The sequence below is a fragment of the Mustela nigripes genome, chromosome 6 (genome assembly GCF_022355385.1).
Source record: "Mustela nigripes isolate SB6536 chromosome 6, MUSNIG.SB6536, whole genome shotgun sequence".
NCBI lineage: Eukaryota > Metazoa > Chordata > Mammalia > Carnivora > Mustelidae > Mustela > Mustela nigripes.
The window spans coordinates 87,525,120-87,545,333 of record NC_081562.1 but is presented as its reverse complement, the minus strand read 5'-3'; the positions used below and the strand labels follow the sequence as shown (position 1 = coordinate 87,545,333).

At 52.7% G+C, this 20,214-nt stretch overlaps 1 protein-coding gene and 1 long non-coding RNA gene across 2 annotated transcripts; both read left to right on the top strand.

The window, feature by feature from the left end:
* Positions 1-396: 396 nt before the first annotated feature.
* On the top strand, positions 397-8,216 carry LOC132020714 (uncharacterized). Its single transcript, XR_009405064.1, has 3 exons — positions 397-455; positions 7,066-7,187; positions 8,150-8,216. It is a non-coding gene; the product is annotated as an uncharacterized LOC132020714 (long non-coding RNA).
* A 2,066-nt stretch (positions 8,217-10,282) lies between these two features.
* On the top strand, positions 10,283-17,926 carry KRT78 (keratin 78). The gene is made up of 9 exons (XM_059404867.1): positions 10,283-10,651; positions 11,062-11,276; positions 12,245-12,305; positions 12,785-12,880; positions 13,935-14,099; positions 14,490-14,615; positions 16,965-17,185; positions 17,420-17,454; positions 17,536-17,926. The coding sequence occupies exons 1-9, from the start codon at positions 10,283-10,285 to the stop codon at positions 17,799-17,801; spliced, it is 1,554 nt and encodes a 517-aa protein (XP_059260850.1). The 3' UTR covers positions 17,802-17,926.
* The last annotated feature ends 2,288 nt before the right edge of the window (positions 17,927-20,214 follow it).

The window sequence follows — 20,214 nt, the reverse complement described above, 5'->3', positions numbered from 1 at the left end:
TCACCACTGGTTGTGTGATCTAGGACAAGTTATTTAACCTGACCGAGCCTCAGTTTCCCCCTCTATAAAATGGGGTTAATTAGAGGTACTGTATGTAAATCATCTGACATCTAGTGCTCTTGGATTAAGTGGTGATTATTGTTAATACACATAATGCTATTAACAACCGAGACGACTTCCTGGAAGAGACGTCTTCTCTGGAACCCCTAAATGAAAGTTAGAACCCTTCTTGACACTCAGCCTCTGCATCCAAGTGGCCCTTCTTTCTGATATATCCTCCCCACCCAGCCCTCTATCATGGTTTTGCCTTATTAGGAGACGCATGGTGGGGTGGGGTGCCTGCCTCCTGGGTGGGGGTTGGTTGTGGGATCTGAAGTTGGTCCTCCCTCTCTGGCCCCCAGTTCCGCTCTGGCAGGGAGTTACTGGCTGCCCCTGGGTGAGGCCTGCCTGGACGGGTAAGCAAAGTGCTCTCACAGCATGGAGAGGGGCTGAAGCTTTCCCAGCCAATGGCTGGGAGCTAACCCAGGTTCCCTTAGAGGGGCTTGGGAAAGCAGGGGGAGCAGGGAGAGGGTAAGGACGAGTTGTGGGTCCTGTGCCACCAAGAGCCTCCCTACCCCCCTACCGCCAGGAGCATTCCCCGGGCAGGGGTTGGGGCACAGGGTGGGGACAGCTGGCATGGTTTCCTTCCTGAGTTTCGATCAGTGGGGCGGGTTTAAGGCTGGGCTCTGTTGAGCTAGCAGCTTTTCTCTAGGAAACTCAAAAGCTCTTGAAGAGAGAAAAAACATCCAGGTTCTCCCATCAGGTCAGGGGCACCGTCGTCTCAGCCTGGGGAACTTCTGTCTCGGGTAGCCCCCTCCCCGAGAGACAAGTGCCAGGGTGGGGCTGGGGGAGCGAGGACATTCACACACCACCTTCCTGTACACGCGTACTCTTAACGCATTCACAATATATACCCAGTACACATGCACACCTGGTCCCCCTGCTGGCCCCTTACACACTGATGTGCATGAGTGTCTTCTATGAGCTCCCCATCCTCACTCGCCTATATGAACTACGCTTCCATGGCCCCTACACTTGACTTGTGCACACACATCCACACTCTGCACATCTGACGTCCGCACATTCTCACTCATGACCCCACATTCAGCTGGAAGCTTCCCACGATACACTCCCCACAGGTACCCACGTGCGTGTCCGTACTCTCTCTGTCTCCTGCCCCACTCACTCAGATGACAGGGTAGGAGTAGTCCCAGGAGAGCTGGCCTTTAGTAGGCCAGGCCTGGCTGCTGAGTAGGGACCGAGAAGTTAGTAAGAATAAGAGCCAATAGCCACTACCCTGTGTTAAGTGCTGTTCTGGGCACTATGTGTATCATCTTGCTGGAAATACACAGCAACCCTATGAAATAGGAATTATTATTCCCTTATTATAGTTGTGAACATGGAGGCTCAGAGAGGTTAGGTCACTTGCCTGAGGCCACAGAGCTTGTCTGTAGTGGAGACAGAATCTGGGAACCCAGGCAGTCTGACTCATGCTTTTAACCACCTATAGGTCCTATAGGTCCTATAGGTCCTCTCTCCTCTTTTCTCAGTCTCACTCTTGTGCTTTGCCCCAGGCACCCTGGGACCCCAAGAGCTAGCTTCCAGGGAATCCATGTACAGTGGATTTTCCCCGCTTGGCCTAGGGCCAGCTGGGACTTCACAACATCCAGAAAAAGGCCCAGGAATCACTGGTGGTTTACGTTCCCATTTGGGGGCCTGTTTGGGGGCTCTCGCCTTATAACCCCAACAGGTAGCAGGGAAGTGGTGGTAGGGGAGGAACTTCAGGGAGGTCCTGCTCACCCCATACTCCTGTTTCAGGAATTCCCAAAGGGCTGGTTCTGGCCTAGCTCCCAAGTCCTGTTCCAGTTGCAAGCCCTGGCTGCCTGCAGGGGGAGTCAAGAGCAGGAGAAGCTGGGCTCCTGCTCCTTCTCCTGCTTCTGCTCCTGCTAGCAAGGTAATGCCAAAAATGGGTCTGTGCCCTGGAAATCCCTGGAAAGGTATCTGGAACCAGGACTGGATTAGACTGCCCTGTCCAGTGACCTGCTGGCTGGCCCCCGTTGGAGTCAGGGTCCTGGGATCAAGCCCCGCATCGGGCTCTCTGCTCAGCAGGGAGCCTGCTTCCTCCTCTCTCTCTGCTTGCCTCTCTGCCTACCTGTGATCTCTGTCTGTCAAATAAATAAATAAAATCTTAAAAAAAATAAATAAAATATTAAAAAAAAAAAAGAAAACCATTCAGCTGATTTCACAACTTGCTGCTGGGCTGTAACAGAACAGACAGAAGTCCCTCGGGAATGGGAGCAGAAGGGTCAACCCTCCCACCCCCAGGTTACTGGCCCCAGGCCCCGGGCACAGCTCTTCAGATGGCCCTAGAAGGGATGCTTGTCAGAGGAGATGAAGGTCAGGGAGCTCATCCAGGTGACCCCCCCCTACCTCACCTCCCAGTCCGGCAGCTCCTGTGGGGACTTACTTTCCCAGCGTTGTGGGAATCCTGGGAACTTTCTCCTAGAAATTGCCCCATGGGCCTTCCACCCTCTAGGGTGTTGGGAAGCTGTCCTTAGCAACGCATTTCCCAAATATTTGCCACATCAGGAGCTGTTGTTAGCAACGGGGGCACACAACTGGCTGAACCTGATTGGGTCAGAGTGGCTACACTGCGTGCTGGGCCCTGGCTGAACAAGTCTGGACTTTTAGCTCCGGATTTCTGGTCTGAACACTTCCCTCTTCCCTTAGCCAGCCCCACTGCCTTCTCCCAGGCACCACTGGTTTGCTCCCAGAACTGTGCTCCCGGCTGCCACAGGCAGGGAGGGTCTCTTTCCCCAGAAAGGCCTCCACTGTCTTCACCTCCAGCTGGTGGCGGCATGCCAGTGTCTGCCGGGACAGACTGGGAGGGGCGTGGGTGGGTGGCACACGGTGTCCACCTTGTCCCCGCTCCGCAGTCACTGGCCATGCCCTGGCCACTTGCAACCAGCTGTGGCCGAAGTATTTATCCCCCAGAAAATGGCCAGTGGTACAGAGCTGTGTTCTAGCAACCTGCAGAGTGTGCATGGTCCCACAGCTGGGCATAACTGCCCGCCCCTGAGCCCAGTGAGTCCCTTCCTGGCTTCTGGTGCTCTGCCAAGTAAGGAAACATGCACCACGCATACTGCTCCAAGGAGTCTCAAGGGTGCGGCGGTGCCCCCTGGGCAGACCCCTTTCTCAGCCTGACTTGGGCTCTCACTGTCTTTGAGATCCCGGGTGCTTGCTTCCGTTTCTGTGCCTGTAGCAAGAGAGACAGTAATACCCGCTTCTCAGATGGGTATGAGTAGATGAAGGATCAACCGGACCTTGGAGACAGACATTTAAATTTGGAACTCCTAGGCAAAGCTTTGTAAATCTCTGCTCTCTAAGGCCTCTATGTGGGAATGGCTTTCCCTGTGGGTTTTGGGGGCTCATTACCTGTGGAGGCAGTGGCAGGGCCCACCCTTTCTTGTTGCAATGAGCCCGTTCACCCCATCTCTGGCTGGGTGCCACCTTCCTCTGCTGCCAGTGCAGGGAGAACAGGGCTACCTGTCCCAGCCCAGTGGGCAGGAAGGTGCTGGGGCAGGGAACACTGGCATGTGTTCTGTGTGGCCTGGGGCTCCACGAGGGGCCACTTTCATCTCCTCCTCCTTCTTTCCTGCCCCACAGGCTAAAAGAGATGTAGTTATAGAAATTGGCCACATTGGAAAGATGCTGCTCCCTCCTTGTCCTCACTGGCTTTGGGACAGCTTCAGGCCTTCCTGCTTGGATGCAGGAAGCAGCCCCGGGTTGACCCGTGTTTCTGAGATGATGCTGTGTAGACCCTTAGCACATGGATGAACGTTTGACATCCTAACAGCCATGTCTTACTTGAATATGAATTAGAAAAATTAGAACTAGCACACCAAGGCCATGATTTCAAGGACATTAATGCCTAGGGGCAGGATAAGAATAAAGTAAATTGATTTTAGAAAATTATCAATGGGACACCTGGGTAGCTCCGTTGGTTAAGCGTCCAACTCTTGATTTCACCTTGGGTCATGACCACAGGGTCGTGAGATCCAGGCCCGGATCTGGCTCCGTGCTCAGCGCCGAGGCTGCTAGTAACTCTCCCTTTGCTCCTCCCCCTCTTCTCTCTCTAATAAATAAATAACATCCTTAAAAAAAATAAAGTAATCTATTAAGCACATGATGATATCCACGGGTATTCCTCCATGATGGTGAGGGTCGAATGGATGAATGACTGGTGTTTGGGATGTTCTGGGTTAGAATTTGGCACATATTTCTCAGCTGTGAAGGCCTAACTGAGGGAAAGTTCTGTGATTAGAGCAGGGATGGTCCGTGGTTGGGGTGGGGATGCAGGCTGAAGACAGGTGAGGGACACTTTTGTGTCCGGTTCCCCTCAAACAACGTGACAGTAACCAAGCCCTTCATTGCCCTATAAAAACCAGGAAAATGGAACAAGTGTGGGCAGCACAGCCTCACCCTGATCCCAGGAGATGACTTTCCTTTTTTCTGAGCATGCCAAGAATAAGAACACCTGCTCCTGCTTCTAGAAGGTCCTCAGGCTCCCATGGTACCCTGTACGTGGCACCTTCAACACTTTCATTGCACTTACTGTTTTTTGCATAGGTTTCCCCCTAGACTACAAGTTCCACCAAGACAGGGATTTTTATTGTCCTTTGTGTACCCTGGGCTAGCATGGTACCCTCTCTAGCACCTGGTAGTGCCTCGTTGGTGTTGATAAGGATGCAGTTCGAGAAAAGAGTTTCACTTTTGGATCTGCTGTATGACCTTGGGCAAGTTGCTTTACCTATCTGGGTTTTAGGTAGTTATGTTGTCCTTCAACACTGATATTTCCAGGTTTCTGAAAGGAGCACTGTGTGGTGATGAAGGGCAGACTGCAGTGCCCAGTGACGCAGTGACATGTGTTCGATTTCCTGCTCTGTAGCATACTAGCTGCATGACCTGAAGGAAATTCTTTGTTCTCCCAGCACCTCGGTTCCCTTTTCTTTTCTTTTAAATTATATATTTATGTATTTATTTATTTTAGAGAGAGAGAGAGAGGGAGAGAACATGAGAGAGGTCAGTGGGAGAAGAAGACTCCCTGTAGAGCAGGGAGCCTGGTATGGGATTCGATCCTGGGACTCTGGGATCATGACCTGAGCTGAAGGCAGCCGCCCCACCAACTGAGCCACCCAGGTGCCCTCGGTTCCCTTTTCTATAAATTGGTGATACTAATAATACCCATTTCACAGAGTTGTTAGAATTACATGCTTAATACATGTAAAATTCTTAGAATGGGGCTGACATGTAGGCCATTTATTTGTTCTTATTTCTTTGTTGTTGGATAAAATAATTCACTGGCAGTATTATCTTAATAGTTTTATAGGTCAGACAGAGACTATCTGGGATAGTCTCTGAGATATTTGGTACATGAGATATTTGGTACATTTCTGAGGTTCTTGCGGAAAGACAGGAACATGGGGTGAGGGTACAATGGATGCAGGGGAGTGGGAGATACAGGCTTCCACTTATGGAATCTTCCACTTACGGAGTTCCACTTACGGAATGGATGAGGTCTGGGAATGAAAGGCATAGCATAGGGAATGTGGTCAATGGTAAGGTCATAGTGTTGTTGGGTGACAGATGGGAGCTACACCGGCCAGTGAGCACAGCACAGTGTATAGACTTGTCCAATCACTATGTGTGCCCTTGAAACTCATGTAACATTGTGTGTCAATTCTATTTCAGTGAAGGAATTGGATGCTGAATTAAAAAAAAAAACAAAAAAGAGGCTCCTGGGTGGGTCATTCATTACGCGTCTGCCTTTGGCTCAGGTCATGGTCCCAGGGTCCTGGGATGGAGCCCCGCATCAGGCTGTCTGCTCAGCAGGGAGTCTGCTTCTCTTTCCCCCACTCCCCCTGCTCATGCTCTCTCTCACCCTAATAAATAAATCAATAAAATTTTAAAAAAATGGGGTCTGAAAAAGTACAACTGTGTAGATTTCCAAAGAGCTGAGCATAGGCTCCACAGGACCTAGGCTGGGAGGATGTAAATCTGTAGAGGAAGGGTCTTCTGGGGGTGGGCCACAGGAGTCTGTCCTGTCTCCTCCAAGACCACAGCAGTGGGTCAATGTTCCTCCAAAAGAGGAATCCCCCACTATACGGCAACATGCAAACTTGTGAACCGGGGCAGTCCCTTTCAGGCTGCCCCCCGCTTCTGTATTCCTGTATTTTGTATTCTGTATGTGTAGCCTCCCTGGGACTCTATATTCCTTCAGAGTGGGGATGGGCCCTTATCCATCGTGTATGTCCTGTATCGCTTAGCTCAGCGCTCAGCCCACAGGAGGAGTTCAATACACACACACATATACACGTGTGCGTGCACACACACACACACACACACACACACTCACACACATCCATATTTTTCTAATGCACGCATGCTTCCCACCTGGAGAAGGTGGATGGAGATTTGCTAACACTTCAGAGAATAGAGTTTAGAGTCAGAAGGACCTCCAGAGACTGAAAGATGGAAGGAAACAAACAAGATGAAACTGACTGGGGATTCATGCACTCAAAAGATACTTATTGCTCACGTCCTGCCTGCCAGGCACAGATCTAAGCGCAGAGGATACACAAGGGAGCAAGGGGACCCCATGTCTGCCCTCATGGGGCTCACATTCTCCTGCAGGAAGACTGATGAGTGAAATGAGGGAGTGAAATACACGCTGTTTTAGGCAGGGCAGGCCCTAAGCTGAGAGAAAGAGATGAAAAGTGTTGGAGGAGGGATGGCCCCAGGGTTGCAATTTTGGTTTTAGCCCTGTGGGTAACTGGGGAGGAGCATTCCTGGAAGAGGGAACAGCACGTGCAAAGGCTCCGAGGTGGGAGTGTTCCTGGCACGTTCGAGAATAAATTAGGGGGTAAGCTAGGTTAGGCCTCTCTCATGCCCTATACTTTCCTCTCCTTGTTGTAATTGCAGTGAAATACTTGTCTAATGTCCTGTTCCGTGTCTCTTTCTCCACAGGACTCTGAGTTCTCTTGGTGCAGCAGCTGGGCTTGCCCTAGGCTAAATTCTTGGTTCTCAGCGCAGGTCCCGGCACATAGTGGGTGTCTGATCACATTTTGGTGAAAAAATAATGAATAAATGTGAGTAAATGTCATTTGGGTCGAAAAAGAGACTGTGCAGGGACACCTGGGTGGCTCGGTGGGTTAGTCCTCTGCCTTCGGCTCAGGTCATGATCTCGGGGTCCTGGGATGGAGCCCCGCGTTGGGTTCTCTGCTCAGTTGGGCTCTCTCTTTCCCCTGTCTTTCTGCCTGCCTCTCTGCCTGCTTGTGGTCTCTCTGTCTGTCGAGCAAATAAATAAAATCTTCAACAACAACAACAAAAATAGACTGCACAGACAGGACAGGCTTGATGGAAAGAGGTTGGGGAATCATAGCTGCTGGTGGGGGGAGGGAGGATTTAGGGTGAGGCGGGACGGGAAGGAGTGAGGCAGGGAGGGAACGGGCTGCAGGGGAGCCATAAGAAGCCATGCCAGCCCAGCGCTTTCCCCAAGGTGGGCACAGGTGGCCAGGGCCTGCCGAGAATGATGTGTGGCTGAGGATGGTTAACCGGGAGCCCTGAACATAGCCCGTCAGAGCCTTCCCACTGCCAGTTTTCACGTGAAGTCCTGATTCCAGCCATCGGCACTTTGGCCACTGCATGAGTGGAGATGGTTTTTTTGTGTACCTCTGTGTACCGGACAAGTCAGTCCATCAGCGGGGGTCTAGCATTCAAATCCCCAAACTGTTTCAGCCTTCTCTCCATCACTGCGTGATTATTTATTTATGAATCATTCATTTCTTTTTAATTAAATTAGTCAATTTATTAATTTATGTACTTATTTACTTAAAAGACCACAGAATCATCATATTTATTTGTTTGAAATGTCATAGAATCGTTTTCTTCCTTCCTTCCTTCCTTCTTTCCTTTCTTTCTTTCTTCCAGTAAGCTCTCTGCCCAGCATGGGGCTCAAACTCTCTCGACCCCGAGATCAAGATTCTCACGCCCTACTGACTGAGCCAGCCAGGAGCCCCTGACTTATTTATTTATTTATTTTTAATACAAGGAAACATGTTATAGCAGCATTTGAGAACCTGGTACTTTAAGAAGTTCCCTGGGTCTGACTGTCCTGGGTAAGAATTCATTTCTGAAAACAAGTATCTATTGATGTTTGGTGTGTGTCAGACCCTGAGCTGGAGACTGGAGTGGACAAGTTATAAACAAGGGCTTAGCTGGTGGGTCTGTGGGGCAGGGGTTGGATCTGGGTTGTGGTCCTGGCTCCAGCCTGATCTGCTGGGTGGGTGGCCTCGAGCAAGTCACTCAGATTATAGGCTCAGAGGTCACCTGGTGCAATGCTTAGGTTACCCAGGGGTGCACAGTTTCAATACACTGCCTAACCCCCTATGGGGGCTCAAAGTCCTTAAGTGCAAAATGGGGCATTGGACAGATGACCTTGGAGCTTGCTCCAACTTTAATATTCTGCAACACTACAGAGATGAGGAAGTTCCAGGCAGGTGGGTTTGGTGCCATCCCACCTGTGATCTCTGTTCTCCACCCTTAATACTGGGGGGAGGAGCAATGGAGTCCAGTCCCCAGAAATGTTTCTCAAACAGACGCATGGAAGGAAGGAAGGTTACCTGGGCTTCCTTGATGCTACGAAGTGATCCCCAGGGGCATGGTTTGGTGGTGGGCCCTCAGTGGGATCCAACCCATTTCCCAGATTTTCTTTCTAGACACTGGGGCCACTCCAGGCTGCTTCTGTCTCCTTGGTGCACTCCGGTCTCCTGTTTGGATCTTTTCTTTCTTCTTCCTCACCTGGCCCCTCAGTCCCTTGATCTCTTCTATTCTTCTGGTGGAAGGCCTGACCTCTTCTTCCTCTTGAGGCCATCTGTCATTTAGCTTTGCTCAGGGGTGTGCCATGTGGGGCTGGAAGAAGGAGGAAGGGGCTTCTAATCCTCCGGAGGGAGGGGAGGCTTGCTCACCGTTGTCTGGCCTGTGGGAGCATTGTTAGGACCAACTTCCTCATAGCATGTCTCTTGAGTGTTCATGACGTTGAGTCCCTGTTTATTCTTGCTTTGTGTTGCGTTAGTAAAGGCCCAGTCTCCTGGTTCTAAGAACTAGGTTGGGAGGCAGGGAGAAATAACCCTCCCACCATGTGAAGAAGGAATTTTAGGAATTTCTAAAAAGCAGAGCTACCCCACCCTGCTTGCTAGTAGTGGGAGAGTTTCAGTGGTGGCAGCTGCACGCCTCTCCCTGAGGGTCCTGTACTGGGTGGGGGGCTCATGGACTACCAGGGGGCAGAGACAGAATCTATCCCAGGGGACATCCCAAAGTTCCTGTGTCTGCTCCCAGAACCTCAAGGCAGTTTTTGGTACTTTGATTTGTAACCGAACATAGGCAGTGCATGACCTGAGAGGAAGGGCCTGGCACTGCATGTCTGGGGAAGGAGCAGGGACACGGGCTGGGCTTGGAAACATGCCACTTGCCCAGATCCTGGATGGAGATGCCTGGTTGGAGTGGGGTGGTGCCTGGTGGATGATTGCTGGGTTGAGCAAGAGAAGGGACTTGGACACCCTGTTTTTTGGTTTCATTTCCAAATCCCAGAGTGTCTTTTAACCAACGACGACAATAACACCTTTATTAACCTTGTGGCTTCACCTAAGCTGCCCAGCGCCTTCCTTCTCTGGTTACCGTAGGTAGATTCTTTCTTGAGAAGTTTCACACTCCTCTGTCCAGCATGGAAAGCATGGATGGAAAGGGCCCTCACGTGCTCCCCTGAACCCCCTCTCTTCTTCCCCATCCCCCCATCTCCTTCTCTGGGAAGCCTTCCTTGACTGACTCTCAGTGGTGGTTCAGGGCCATCCCTCCCTACCCCCAGCACCTGGAGTCCAGGTCTCTGGCTGCTTCCTCCTCTTTGGGACATGCCCAGATCTCCTGCTGGCCTGCGAGCTCTGAGGGCAAGGTCTGGGCTTCCTCTCCCTCGGGCTCCACACGTGTTGGGCCCCTGTCCTCCAGGCGTGTCAGAATAGGTCAGCCGGAGCCAGTGACAGACACAGTCAGGCCTAGAGCATCTTGCTCCCCAAGGCCCAGCCCAAGCACGGGAGGGGATAAAAGTCTCGTGCTGAGGCCTTGGGGCAGGAACTCACAAACCTGGATTATCCTCCGTCTGTCTGTAGCTGTGTGACCTTCCGTCTCTACCATGTCTCGCTCAACATGCCAGGCCCGGAGGGGCTTCGGTGCTCGCTCTGCCTGTTCTGCACCCCCAGGGGGCCGTGGCAGCCAGAGCAGCTTCAGCAGCAGAAGCCTCATTTCCTTTGGGGGGTGTAGAGGATCCTCTCGTGGGAGGGCTTGGGGATCAGGGAGAGGACCAGGGGTATGGTTTGGGGAGGGCCGTGGTGCGCCCAGGCTTTCCTTGTGCCCTCCGGGGGGCATCCGGGAAGTGACCATTGACAGAAGTTTGCTGACCCCACTGAAGATGGAGATTGACCCCCAGTTCCAGGTGGTGAGGACTCAGGAGACCCAAGAGATCAGAACCCTCAACAACCAGTTTGCTTCCTTCATTGACAAGGTGAGGGTCCACTCAGGTAAGCCCCTCTCCTTGCCTGCCTCAGAAGAACCATTCTCGATGGATTTGGGAATGGGGAGGTCTGCTCTGCTACCACTTTTTTAGTGCTTCTGCAGCAAAGAAGTCCTTCCTGGTCTAACTGCAGGCTCTCTGATTATGCGGAGCCCCTGCTCTTCTATGGTTGGGGCTCAGGAACAGAGAACAGTCGTTCAGTAGTGAACCCTCCCCCGTTAGCCAATCCCCATTATTTTGATGTGTTCAGAGTCTCCTGGGAGGGCACAAGGCTGCCTCTGCTCAGGCTGGATTGGGAGGTAGAGGAAAGGTAGACTGAGGGTCTGTGAGGTTTTCCTTGCCAGATCCTGTGGCCAGGGAGTCCCCCAGGAGCCTCAGGGAGCCTCGTGCTTGGGTCTCAGGTGCGCTTCCTGGAGCAGCAGAACAAGGTCCTGGAGACCAAGTGGGAGCTGCTGCAGCGGCTGGGCGTGAGTGACAGCCCCCCGGACCTTGAGTCTTTCTTTGAGGGCTACCTGGCCCGGCTCCGGTGGCAACTGGAACAGCTCCAGAGGGAGCGAAGGGCTGTGGACGCCGAGCTGAAGTCCTGCCAGGACCAGGAGGAGGAGTATAAGGCCAAGTAGGCAAACCCTGGGGTCTGGGAGGGCTTGGATCCGCAGTTGGAGGGCTTCCCCCATGCTGAGCTCCCAGAGACACAGGACGGTCCTCCCTTCTGCATCCCATTCCCTCTGATTCTCAGGGCTCCCCCAACGCCTCACCATGGTAGGTAAGGAGGCCCCCCAGTTCCTGATGCCCGGGTCTGGAGAGCCTCAGTGCCAACAGACCCAGCTCTGAGGGCCATGATTTGGGTCAGGCCTGGGAGGGGCTTCTTTAAACAATGCCTCCCTGGGTTTTTCCTCAATAAATTCCTGTTGAGCAGGCTGTGGGCTGAGGTGACTCAGATGTTCTCTGGTCCTGGTGGTGGAAGGGAATCCATTTAGTGGGACCATCCCCTAGTGTCTGGCATGATTCACAGCAGGGCTGTGTTTCCGGGTTCCCCACCTAGGTCACCTGGTGGTGTGGAGGGAGCCCTGGACCAACAGGAGGCTTGGGTTTGGCGACTGTGAGCCAAGGGTAGCTGGGCGGCCTTTTGTCTTTGCCAACCTCAGTTTCCCATCTGTAAGATGGCATGGGAGGTGGAGCGTGTCATGGAAAGAGGCCAGGAGACTTGGTTTTAGATCTGCTTGGGTGACCTAATTATTGATGACTTGGGCAAACCATGAATCTCTCTGACAAAAGCCAAAATGCCTGCTTTACTTGATGATTGTGAGCAGAAAGTGTGAAAATGTGTTGGAATGTGCCTGATAGACGTGATGGCAAGTGGCCTCATGTGGCTAAGTGAGCCTGAGATGAAGGAGTGGAGATGGATGTAGCCAGGACGTGGCAATGACTTCCTGATGGGAAGGGCAGAGGGTCGGGCTGGTTATGTGTCCTGCTTGGGAGCGTCTAGGGGCAAGGGGTGCTCTTTCAGGGAGACTGTGCTCAGAGGAGGACCATGGGCTCTGATCTTGCCGCCTCAGGCAGCATCCTTCTGTACTTATTTGACAGGTATGAGGAAGAGTCCCGCAAGCATGCCACGGCTGAGAATGACTTTGTGGTCCTAAAAAAGGTGAGGGTAGGAGTTAGCTGCTTCACTGGGACCCTGAGCCCCCACCATGCACAAAGCCCAGTCCTGGGCTGGGACTGGAGATCCTAAGGCAGGTCAGGATCCTAATGCAGCACACGATCTCACATCGCCTCCAGAGGGCCCCCAGGGAAATGGGACACCTAAGTAGACACAGGGGCCCCAGAATAAGATCTGATGGAAGGACCACAGGATGAGCTCTGGGAGTCACTATGGGAGAAGCTGGGGAGGGAGTGGAAGATGCAGAACTGGTTGAGAGTAATCAGGGAAGGCTTCCTGAAGGCGGTGTGTGTCAGTGTCAGGCAAAAGGGAGAGCAGGGTGAGGGGGGCTGGAGGAGGAATGAATGGGTCTCTGGGGACAGCCGTGGGTGAGCACTGGGCAGTGTGCAAACAGAACTCCTGAGCCAGAGTGGGAGCCACAAACAGGAGGTGGGAGGACACGGTTTTTGTCTTCCTGTCCCCAGGATGTGGATGGAGTTTTCCTGAGCAAGATGGAGCTGGAAGGCAAGCTGGCATCTCTTCGAGAGTACCTCTGCTTCTTGAGGCAACTCAATGAAGAAGTGAGGATCTACCAAGGGTTGGCAGGAGTGGGGGTGGGGCAGGGCAAGCAGGCTTCCTGGCTATAGTGGAGTGGCCAGGAGGCGACACCTGGTTAGGGTGACTTAATTCCAGTCGTTCTGTCATTTGACAAACAAATACTGAGAATGTACCATGTGCATTGGTAGGTATTGGAGATACACTAGTGAATAACCAGACAAAAATCATGATGCTTGCTTTCTGTTGGGAGAGGGACGGTCAATTATAGACCTAGTAAAGGAGTAAATTTTATAATATGTCAGAAGGTGATCAATGCTATGGAAAACAGGGACAGGAGGCTTAGGAATGTGGGGGGAGGTAGGGCAGGTGGTAATTTCAAATAGGGTGGTCAGAGTGGCCTTTATTTAGAAGATAAAGCTTGAGTAAAAATTGGAAGGAAGTGAGGAAGTTAATCAGGCAGGTAGAACCAGAGATTCCGGGCAGAGGGAGGGGCCCCCAATGGTGAGTTGGTGGTGAGTTCGTATCCTTGTGGAAGCAAGGAGGCCATGGGGCTCAGAGTAGAAGGAGGAGAGGGAGGGGCGGTGACAAGCAGTCAGAGGAATGATGGGGACCGGGTGATTTCCAGCTTGCAGGACATTTACTTTTTTTTTTTATTTTTAAAGATTTTATTTATTTATTGACAGAGAGAAATCACAAGTAGATGGAGAGGCAGGCAGAGAGAGAGAGAGAGGGAAGCAGGCTCCTTGCTGAGCAGAGAGCCCGATGCGGGACTCGATCCCAGGACCCTGAGATCATGACCTGAGCCGAAGGCAGCGGCTTAACCCACTGAGCCACCCAGGCACCCAGGACATTTACTTTTAATGTCCAAACTGCAATGGCATTAGACACCACCTCCTATAACCCTCATTTTCATATGAGGAGACAATAGGGGACAGGACATGTCCAAACACCCAGTGGGATGAGGGCTGCCCCCTGATGGAGTTCATGGGCAGGAAGTCAGGCACCCTGCCCTACTGCCTGGGGCTTCGGGGGAAAGGGAGTGGAGGTAGGTGGACACTGAGTCAGTCTTTCTTGCAGGAACTGGGCCAGCTCCAGACCCAGGCCAGTGACATGTCTGTGGTGCTGTCCATGGACAACAACCGAGGCTTGGACTTCAGTGACATCATTGCGGAGGTCCGCGCCCGGTACGAGGAGATTGCCCAGAGCAGCAAAGCTGAGGTGGAGATGCTGTACCAGACCAAGGTGCCGGAGCTGGGTGGGAAGGATGGTGGGGGTAAGCACTGGGCAGGAAAAGGCTGGGTCTCCCTGCCCACATCCCAGATGTGGTTGTCCAACTCGGTCCCACAACCATCCCAATGGTTGTCCAACTCGGTCCCCTTGGGGGACCAGAGCTCCGGGGCTGGGTGGCATGGCCCACTTCCCATCTCTAGTAGGGGGACAGTGCAGGGAAACCGTGCGAGACCAGCCTGGACTGTTGTAAGCTCATCCCACTGTACCCCTGCTTCAGCATTTAACCTGCATTCTGAGTGAGGGCTTGGAGAGGCACAGAACTGGGGACATGGTGTTTCTCATGGTCCTGGGGTCAGAGGTGAGGGTCCTCTTAACGCGTGGTGTCATCTCTGTCCCCATCAGTACCAGGAGCTTCAGGCATCTGCCCGGCTTCATGGGGACAGCATGAAGGAAACCAAAGTCCAGATCTCTCAGCTGCAGCAGGCGAGTCAGAGGCTGCAAAGTCAGATCGAGAACCTCAAGAAGCAGGTAAGGCTCCCGGAGCTCCCAGGACACCTCGCTTTGGACTACTTTTGTGTCAGGGTCACTGCTGGCTTGATGTGTGGAGTTGGTAACTATCTGGAGCTTTGGATACTTCGGGTGGAGAGAGGCTCAAGCCCACTTTGGAGAAATTTGGCTTCCATCCTACGACTTCAAGCCTGTGTGCATTCTGCGTTGAACAACTCCAGGGGGCTCTGCTCACCTGTCTTCCATAGACAGACATACATCTTGCTTTTGGCTCCTTGGGGGAGAGGGTCGATCCATATTTTTGACTTATTTTCTTGTCTTTCCTTACTTTTACTCCTCCAGCTCAGAAGACACTCTAGGGTCAGGGGCTGACTTTCTGGGTCTCGTGTTGGGGAGGGTGAGAGCCAGGACAGGGTGCAGGTGAGACTGGTAGGGGGAGTGAGCGCTCCTTAGGCAGATCTTTGCACGGGTTGGAGGTGATGTTGTTGGGGCCTGTGTGGGCTAGGGTGGGGAGAGGAGGAAGGAGAATATGGCAAGAGCAGGGACGGGCTTCCTTGCTCATCCTGGAGCCCTCATGTCTAGATGTGAAGGACTGCAGACTTTTTAGCTTTCAAGTCTCTTTGCACTCACTTGCCCCAAACCCAAAAAATCGGTTTTGGGATCGGGCGGTTTCTTCAAGCATTTCAGCTTGACTCCCAGGGCGCATGCACATGGCCCGTCCGCTCCCAGGCAGGATCCTCCCAGGAAACTCTCGAAGCTCAGGTCATTCGAAGACCAGACTCAGTCTCCACCCATCCCCACCTGTTTTCCTTTGGAATGTGATGTAGGACCGAGATGAAGGTGACCCGGTCCCATTGTTCAGTTGGCTGCTACAGTGTTTTTGCCCATAAATTTGCATTCCTTACTTCGGAATTCCCCGGGGTGTCTGTTAAAATGCAGATTCCTGGGCCGTTGTCAGACTAAGGGACTCAATCTCTAAGGGTAGCCCAGAAACCTACTTTCTGAGCTCAGTTCACCCAGTTGGGAGCATGCAGTCTCAGCCCAGCTGCCTGTACTTAGGAGGGCTACCACGTCCCCATAGCTGGGAGCTGCCGCAAGGTAGCTTTCTTGCGAGAATCCCTCTTGGGAATGCAATACCCCCCTTACTCTTCCTTTTCCTGCACAAACATGATGGACTAGTCTCCTTTGTGCCAGGTCCTGGCAGAGCCCTGCAGGCTGGGAGCAGTGGACCTGCTGTTGGTTTAGGGACGCAGCTCTGCCCCTCACTACCTTTCTGAATCTCTGTTTCTTCATCTGGAGAAGAGAGCCAATATTCCACATCCACAGGGCGCTTGTGTATAGAAGAGAACAGAATAATGAGACTAGAATGGGAATAGAATAATGAGAGCCCTTAGGGAATGCCTTATTTCCTGATCCTGAGGATCAGTCAGCTGGATGGCCAGGTAGATGGGGATGTTGCTCTTGCTCTCCTTCCGCGAGTTTTCTATCAGATCAGAGAGATAAGCGCAGAGAGGGTGTTTCTCAAACCCCATACTGAGGCATATGGTTCCATATGCTTTGATAATAGGACAAAGTTTTTGAAGTGAGGTTGTTCTAAAATGAACAAGGACCTTGGCAACCCTCAAGATGGTGCTTGTCGATAATGCTCCATGCATTGGGGCTGGAAGAACATTAAGGGTCCAGGGAGAGAGAAAGTGCCTTAAGGAATGGGCTAAGGGATGGGTTTCTGGGGCTGCTGCAACACAGCACCACAGACTTGGAGGCTTGACACACCAGACCACGTGTTCTGGAGGCCAGACCTATGGAATCTGGTGTTGGCAGGTGTACGCCCTCTGAAGGAGTGGGGGTTGGGCCGGGGAAGCAGGGAAATCCTTCCTTGCCTTACCTAGCCTCTGGTAGCCTGAGAATCCTTGACATTCCTTGTTTTTTGGCTGCATCACTCCATCCCTGCCTCCATGGTCACATGACATCATCACTCTGTATCTGTCTCTGTGTTCTGTCATCTTTTCTAGGGACACTACTCATGGAATTTAAGGCTCATTCTATATACAGTATGATAGTCATCTTTAGATCTTTGACGCCTTACATCTGCGAAGACCCTATTTCCAAATAGGTTCACAGTCTGAAGTTCTAGGTGGACATGATATTTTTGGGGACACTACTCAACCCACTTCAGGAGTTAAGGAAACAGAAGAGGCAATGCTTTCCCTTAGAATGTGAGGAACTGGGGGAAGGGGGATGGCCGTGGATAATTTTGAGCTCAAAAGATTGTGGTCTACCCTGGGCTTTAAGCTCTAGCCACAGTAGGTTCCTTGGGAGGCTGTGCTGGACTTGGAGCCACCTTCTGTCTCATCTCTACTCCCCTTACAGAATGCCGACCTGCAGGCCACTATTGCCGATGCCGAGCAGCGTGGGGAGCTGGCCCTCAAGGATGCTCAGTCCAAACTGGACGAGCTGGAGGCCGCCCTGAGAGCAGCCAAGCAGGACCTGGCCCGGATGCTGCGCGACTACCAGGAGCTCATGAGTACGAAGCTGGCCCTGGACGTGGAGATCGCCACCTACCGCAGGCTGCTGGAGGTTGAGGAGAGCAGGTGGGGACCTGGGAACAGGGGAGAAATGGGAGCAGAAGATGGACCACCACTGAAGTGCTCTCCTTGCTGAAGGGGATTCTGAGACTTCCTAGCATTCTGAGACACTGAGGGCAACCTATCCTGCTAGGAAGGCTTTAAACTTGGGACTGTGGATTTGATCTGCTGAGAGGCTCAAATACCTGGGGGCATACTCTTTGCAGCCTTTCTGAGCATTTCCTCTTCTTTCTCTGCCAGGATGTCTGGGAGGTGCACCAGCCAGGTCACTATCTGTGAGTATCAGGGTGCTTGGGGAGAGTGGTCCCCATGGGGAACCAAGGACCATGCTGTGACCATGGTACATTTCTTGGCAGCTGTGGGCGGAGGCAGCATCGTTGTGTCTGGAGGAGCGGGCAGTGGCCTGGGGGCCACTTGTGGACTTGCAGACGGGAAAGGCAGCTTTGGGTCCAGCTGCTCCAGCATCGTGACTGGAGGCTCCAATGTCATCCTGGGCTCTGGGCAGGGTCCTGTTTGCGGCTCCTGCTCTGTATCATGCTCTAGCTCTGGCTCTAGCTCCGGCGGCCACACCATCCTGAAGAAGACAGTGGAGTCAAGTCTGAAGACGTCTGTCACTTACTGAGTGACCTTGCAGCCACTTGTTCCTTGTGCCTTCCCGAGCCCTCTCAGCACTGCTCCCACCTCCACCACCCACCTCCCTGCACAGCCAGCTCTGTGTCCACTGCCCACAGCCTGAGCCAGCCCACAGGGGACTCTGCAAAAATCAATAAAACCATGTTTGCCTGCTGTTCTGAGTGTGTGCCCGGTCTGGTCTGCTCCGCATAGGGGTTTGCGTTTCATTTGCCTGCTGTCTGCCCCAGGCCCAGATCCACCACGCCCTGTCCTCCAGCCAACCAGCCTCATCCTCTCCTCACCGCAGCTCTCAGGTGGAGCTGGGAAACCTCTGGTGGGCTTGGCCAGCCAAGTATTGTCCTTAGTGGGGGAGGGGAGAGGCCAGACATCCAGTGATCAGAGCCTGGGGGCCAGAACCAAGGGTCACCACCCTCATCCTCCTCACCTGCCCCTGGACCTTCATCTTTCTAGTTCTTCTGTGAAATGAAGCAGCACCCATTTCTCCCTGAGTGGGGGTGTCTTCCTTTCTCTCTCCTCTCTCCCATTGTTTCCCTCTCACAAATTTGATTGAGTGCAAAGCATTCTCGAGGCATGGTGCCAGGGCTGGGTTACGCTGGCAAGCAAGATCAACCCCATCCTGCCCTCCCAATGGGGTCAGTGTCTCTCTTTTTAAAAGAGTAAGCTCGGGCGCCTGGGTGGCTCAGTGGGTTAAGCCGCTGCCTTCGGCTCAGGTCATGATCTCAGGGTCCTGGGATCGAGTCCCGCATCGGGCTCTCTGCTCAGCAGGAAGCCCGCTTCCTCCTCCTCTCTCTCTCTGCCTGTCTCTCTGCCTACTTGTGATCTCTCTCTGTCAAATAAATAAATAAAATCTTTAAAAAAAAAAAAAAAAAATAAAAGAGTAAGCTCCACGCCCAGTATGGGGCTCAAACTCACAACCCTGAGCTCTGGTGGACTTGGAGGTAGGAAAGATGCCCCTGGGTTCAGTCTCTCCCATCCCTTCAGTCTGCGGGTTCTCTAGCATAATGCCTCCTACCCATGAGAGCCAGATCCTCCTTTTGTAGTTCGTGGTTACCAGTGCCAGAGGCCAGCCTTCTGTGGCTCATTCAGACAGCCTGTGTTGGGGGATGGGGATGTCTCAGGGGTCATTTCTTTGTGTCCTGTCCCTTCTTCGGGTCCCTTCCCAGTGGTGTGCTGGCTCCACCCACATCCGGGGTAGCAAGCTGGGTCTTGTCATGTCAGCCTCCCCTCCTCTCTGAGCTTTAACCTGGCCCCTCTCCTGGACAGGGGTGCCCCCAAGCAGGTTAATAAGTCATCACTGATGCTAAGCAATAGTTTTAAATGCAGGTTCCAAGGGCGTTTAGAGGGGAGGCTGGAGAGCAGAGATGAAGGTTCCCTGTGGCACTGTGCAGCTTCTCTGCCACTCCTTCTGACAATTCAGCTCTGCATCAGGCTTGCATCTCACCCAGCAAAAGAGAAGCAGTGTTGCTGCCCAGCCCACTCCTCCCCGAAGGCAATTTGTGGAATGTCTATTACTGTTTAGGAATAGCCAATGGGCATCTCACCCCTCATCCCAATCAGGTCGTCAGAGGGCTTCTTCCAGGCCTCCACTCTGCTCCCTGGATGTCTTCCATTTCCTCCATCTCACTGATGTTTCAGTAGCTCTTCCAGCTTGTTCCCTGGTAAAATAACTGTACTCCAGGCTGAAGATAACCGCTCATTCCTGTTCCTCCTTCTTCTCACATGTGCACCAGATTTTTCTCCTCCTGGAAACCTTCCCTAATTCCCCAAGTCTGAATGTGCCAGGTCCTTTCTCTCCCTGGCACAGTCTGGCTACATCTGTTGTTGTCCTTGTCTGGTTCTGGTCTGGGATCCAGCTTTCCTATTAGTCTGGGACCAATGGGCAGGTTGGTCTCCTGCACCCAGGATGGGGATCAGTGGCTCAACTGATGCAGGGGGGAAGTTTGATGAGCTCTTGGGGCTGGAATTCTGCCCACCCCTTACCTCTTGGCTCTCACCCCATCACTGGGCCTGTCTGAACATGAGGCTGGAAACTTCTTCCCTCTTCTGCAGGAAGCTCTTTGGAAGCCAGGAGCATGGGCATCAGGGCCAGTTGCTAGGTGGATGAAGAGGGTCACTTTCTCCACCCCACCCCTACCCCAGCTACCCATCAGCTCCTGCACTTGTTCTTCCCGTCTTCTCCCTCCTACGTGGCTCAACTCCAAACTCCATGGTCTAGGCCACAGGAGTTTATGTCATCCCTCCCTCATGTCCACCCTGCAATCAGCTTTAAGTGGAGGTTAGCCTTTTTCTCAGACTCAAGGATCTCTCCACCAGAAGTATCTGAGAAGGAGACTTTTTAGCTTTCTGTAAGGGAGACATGAACTGGAAAGCCTATGGCCCAGGAACCAGGATTCCTGGGCTTG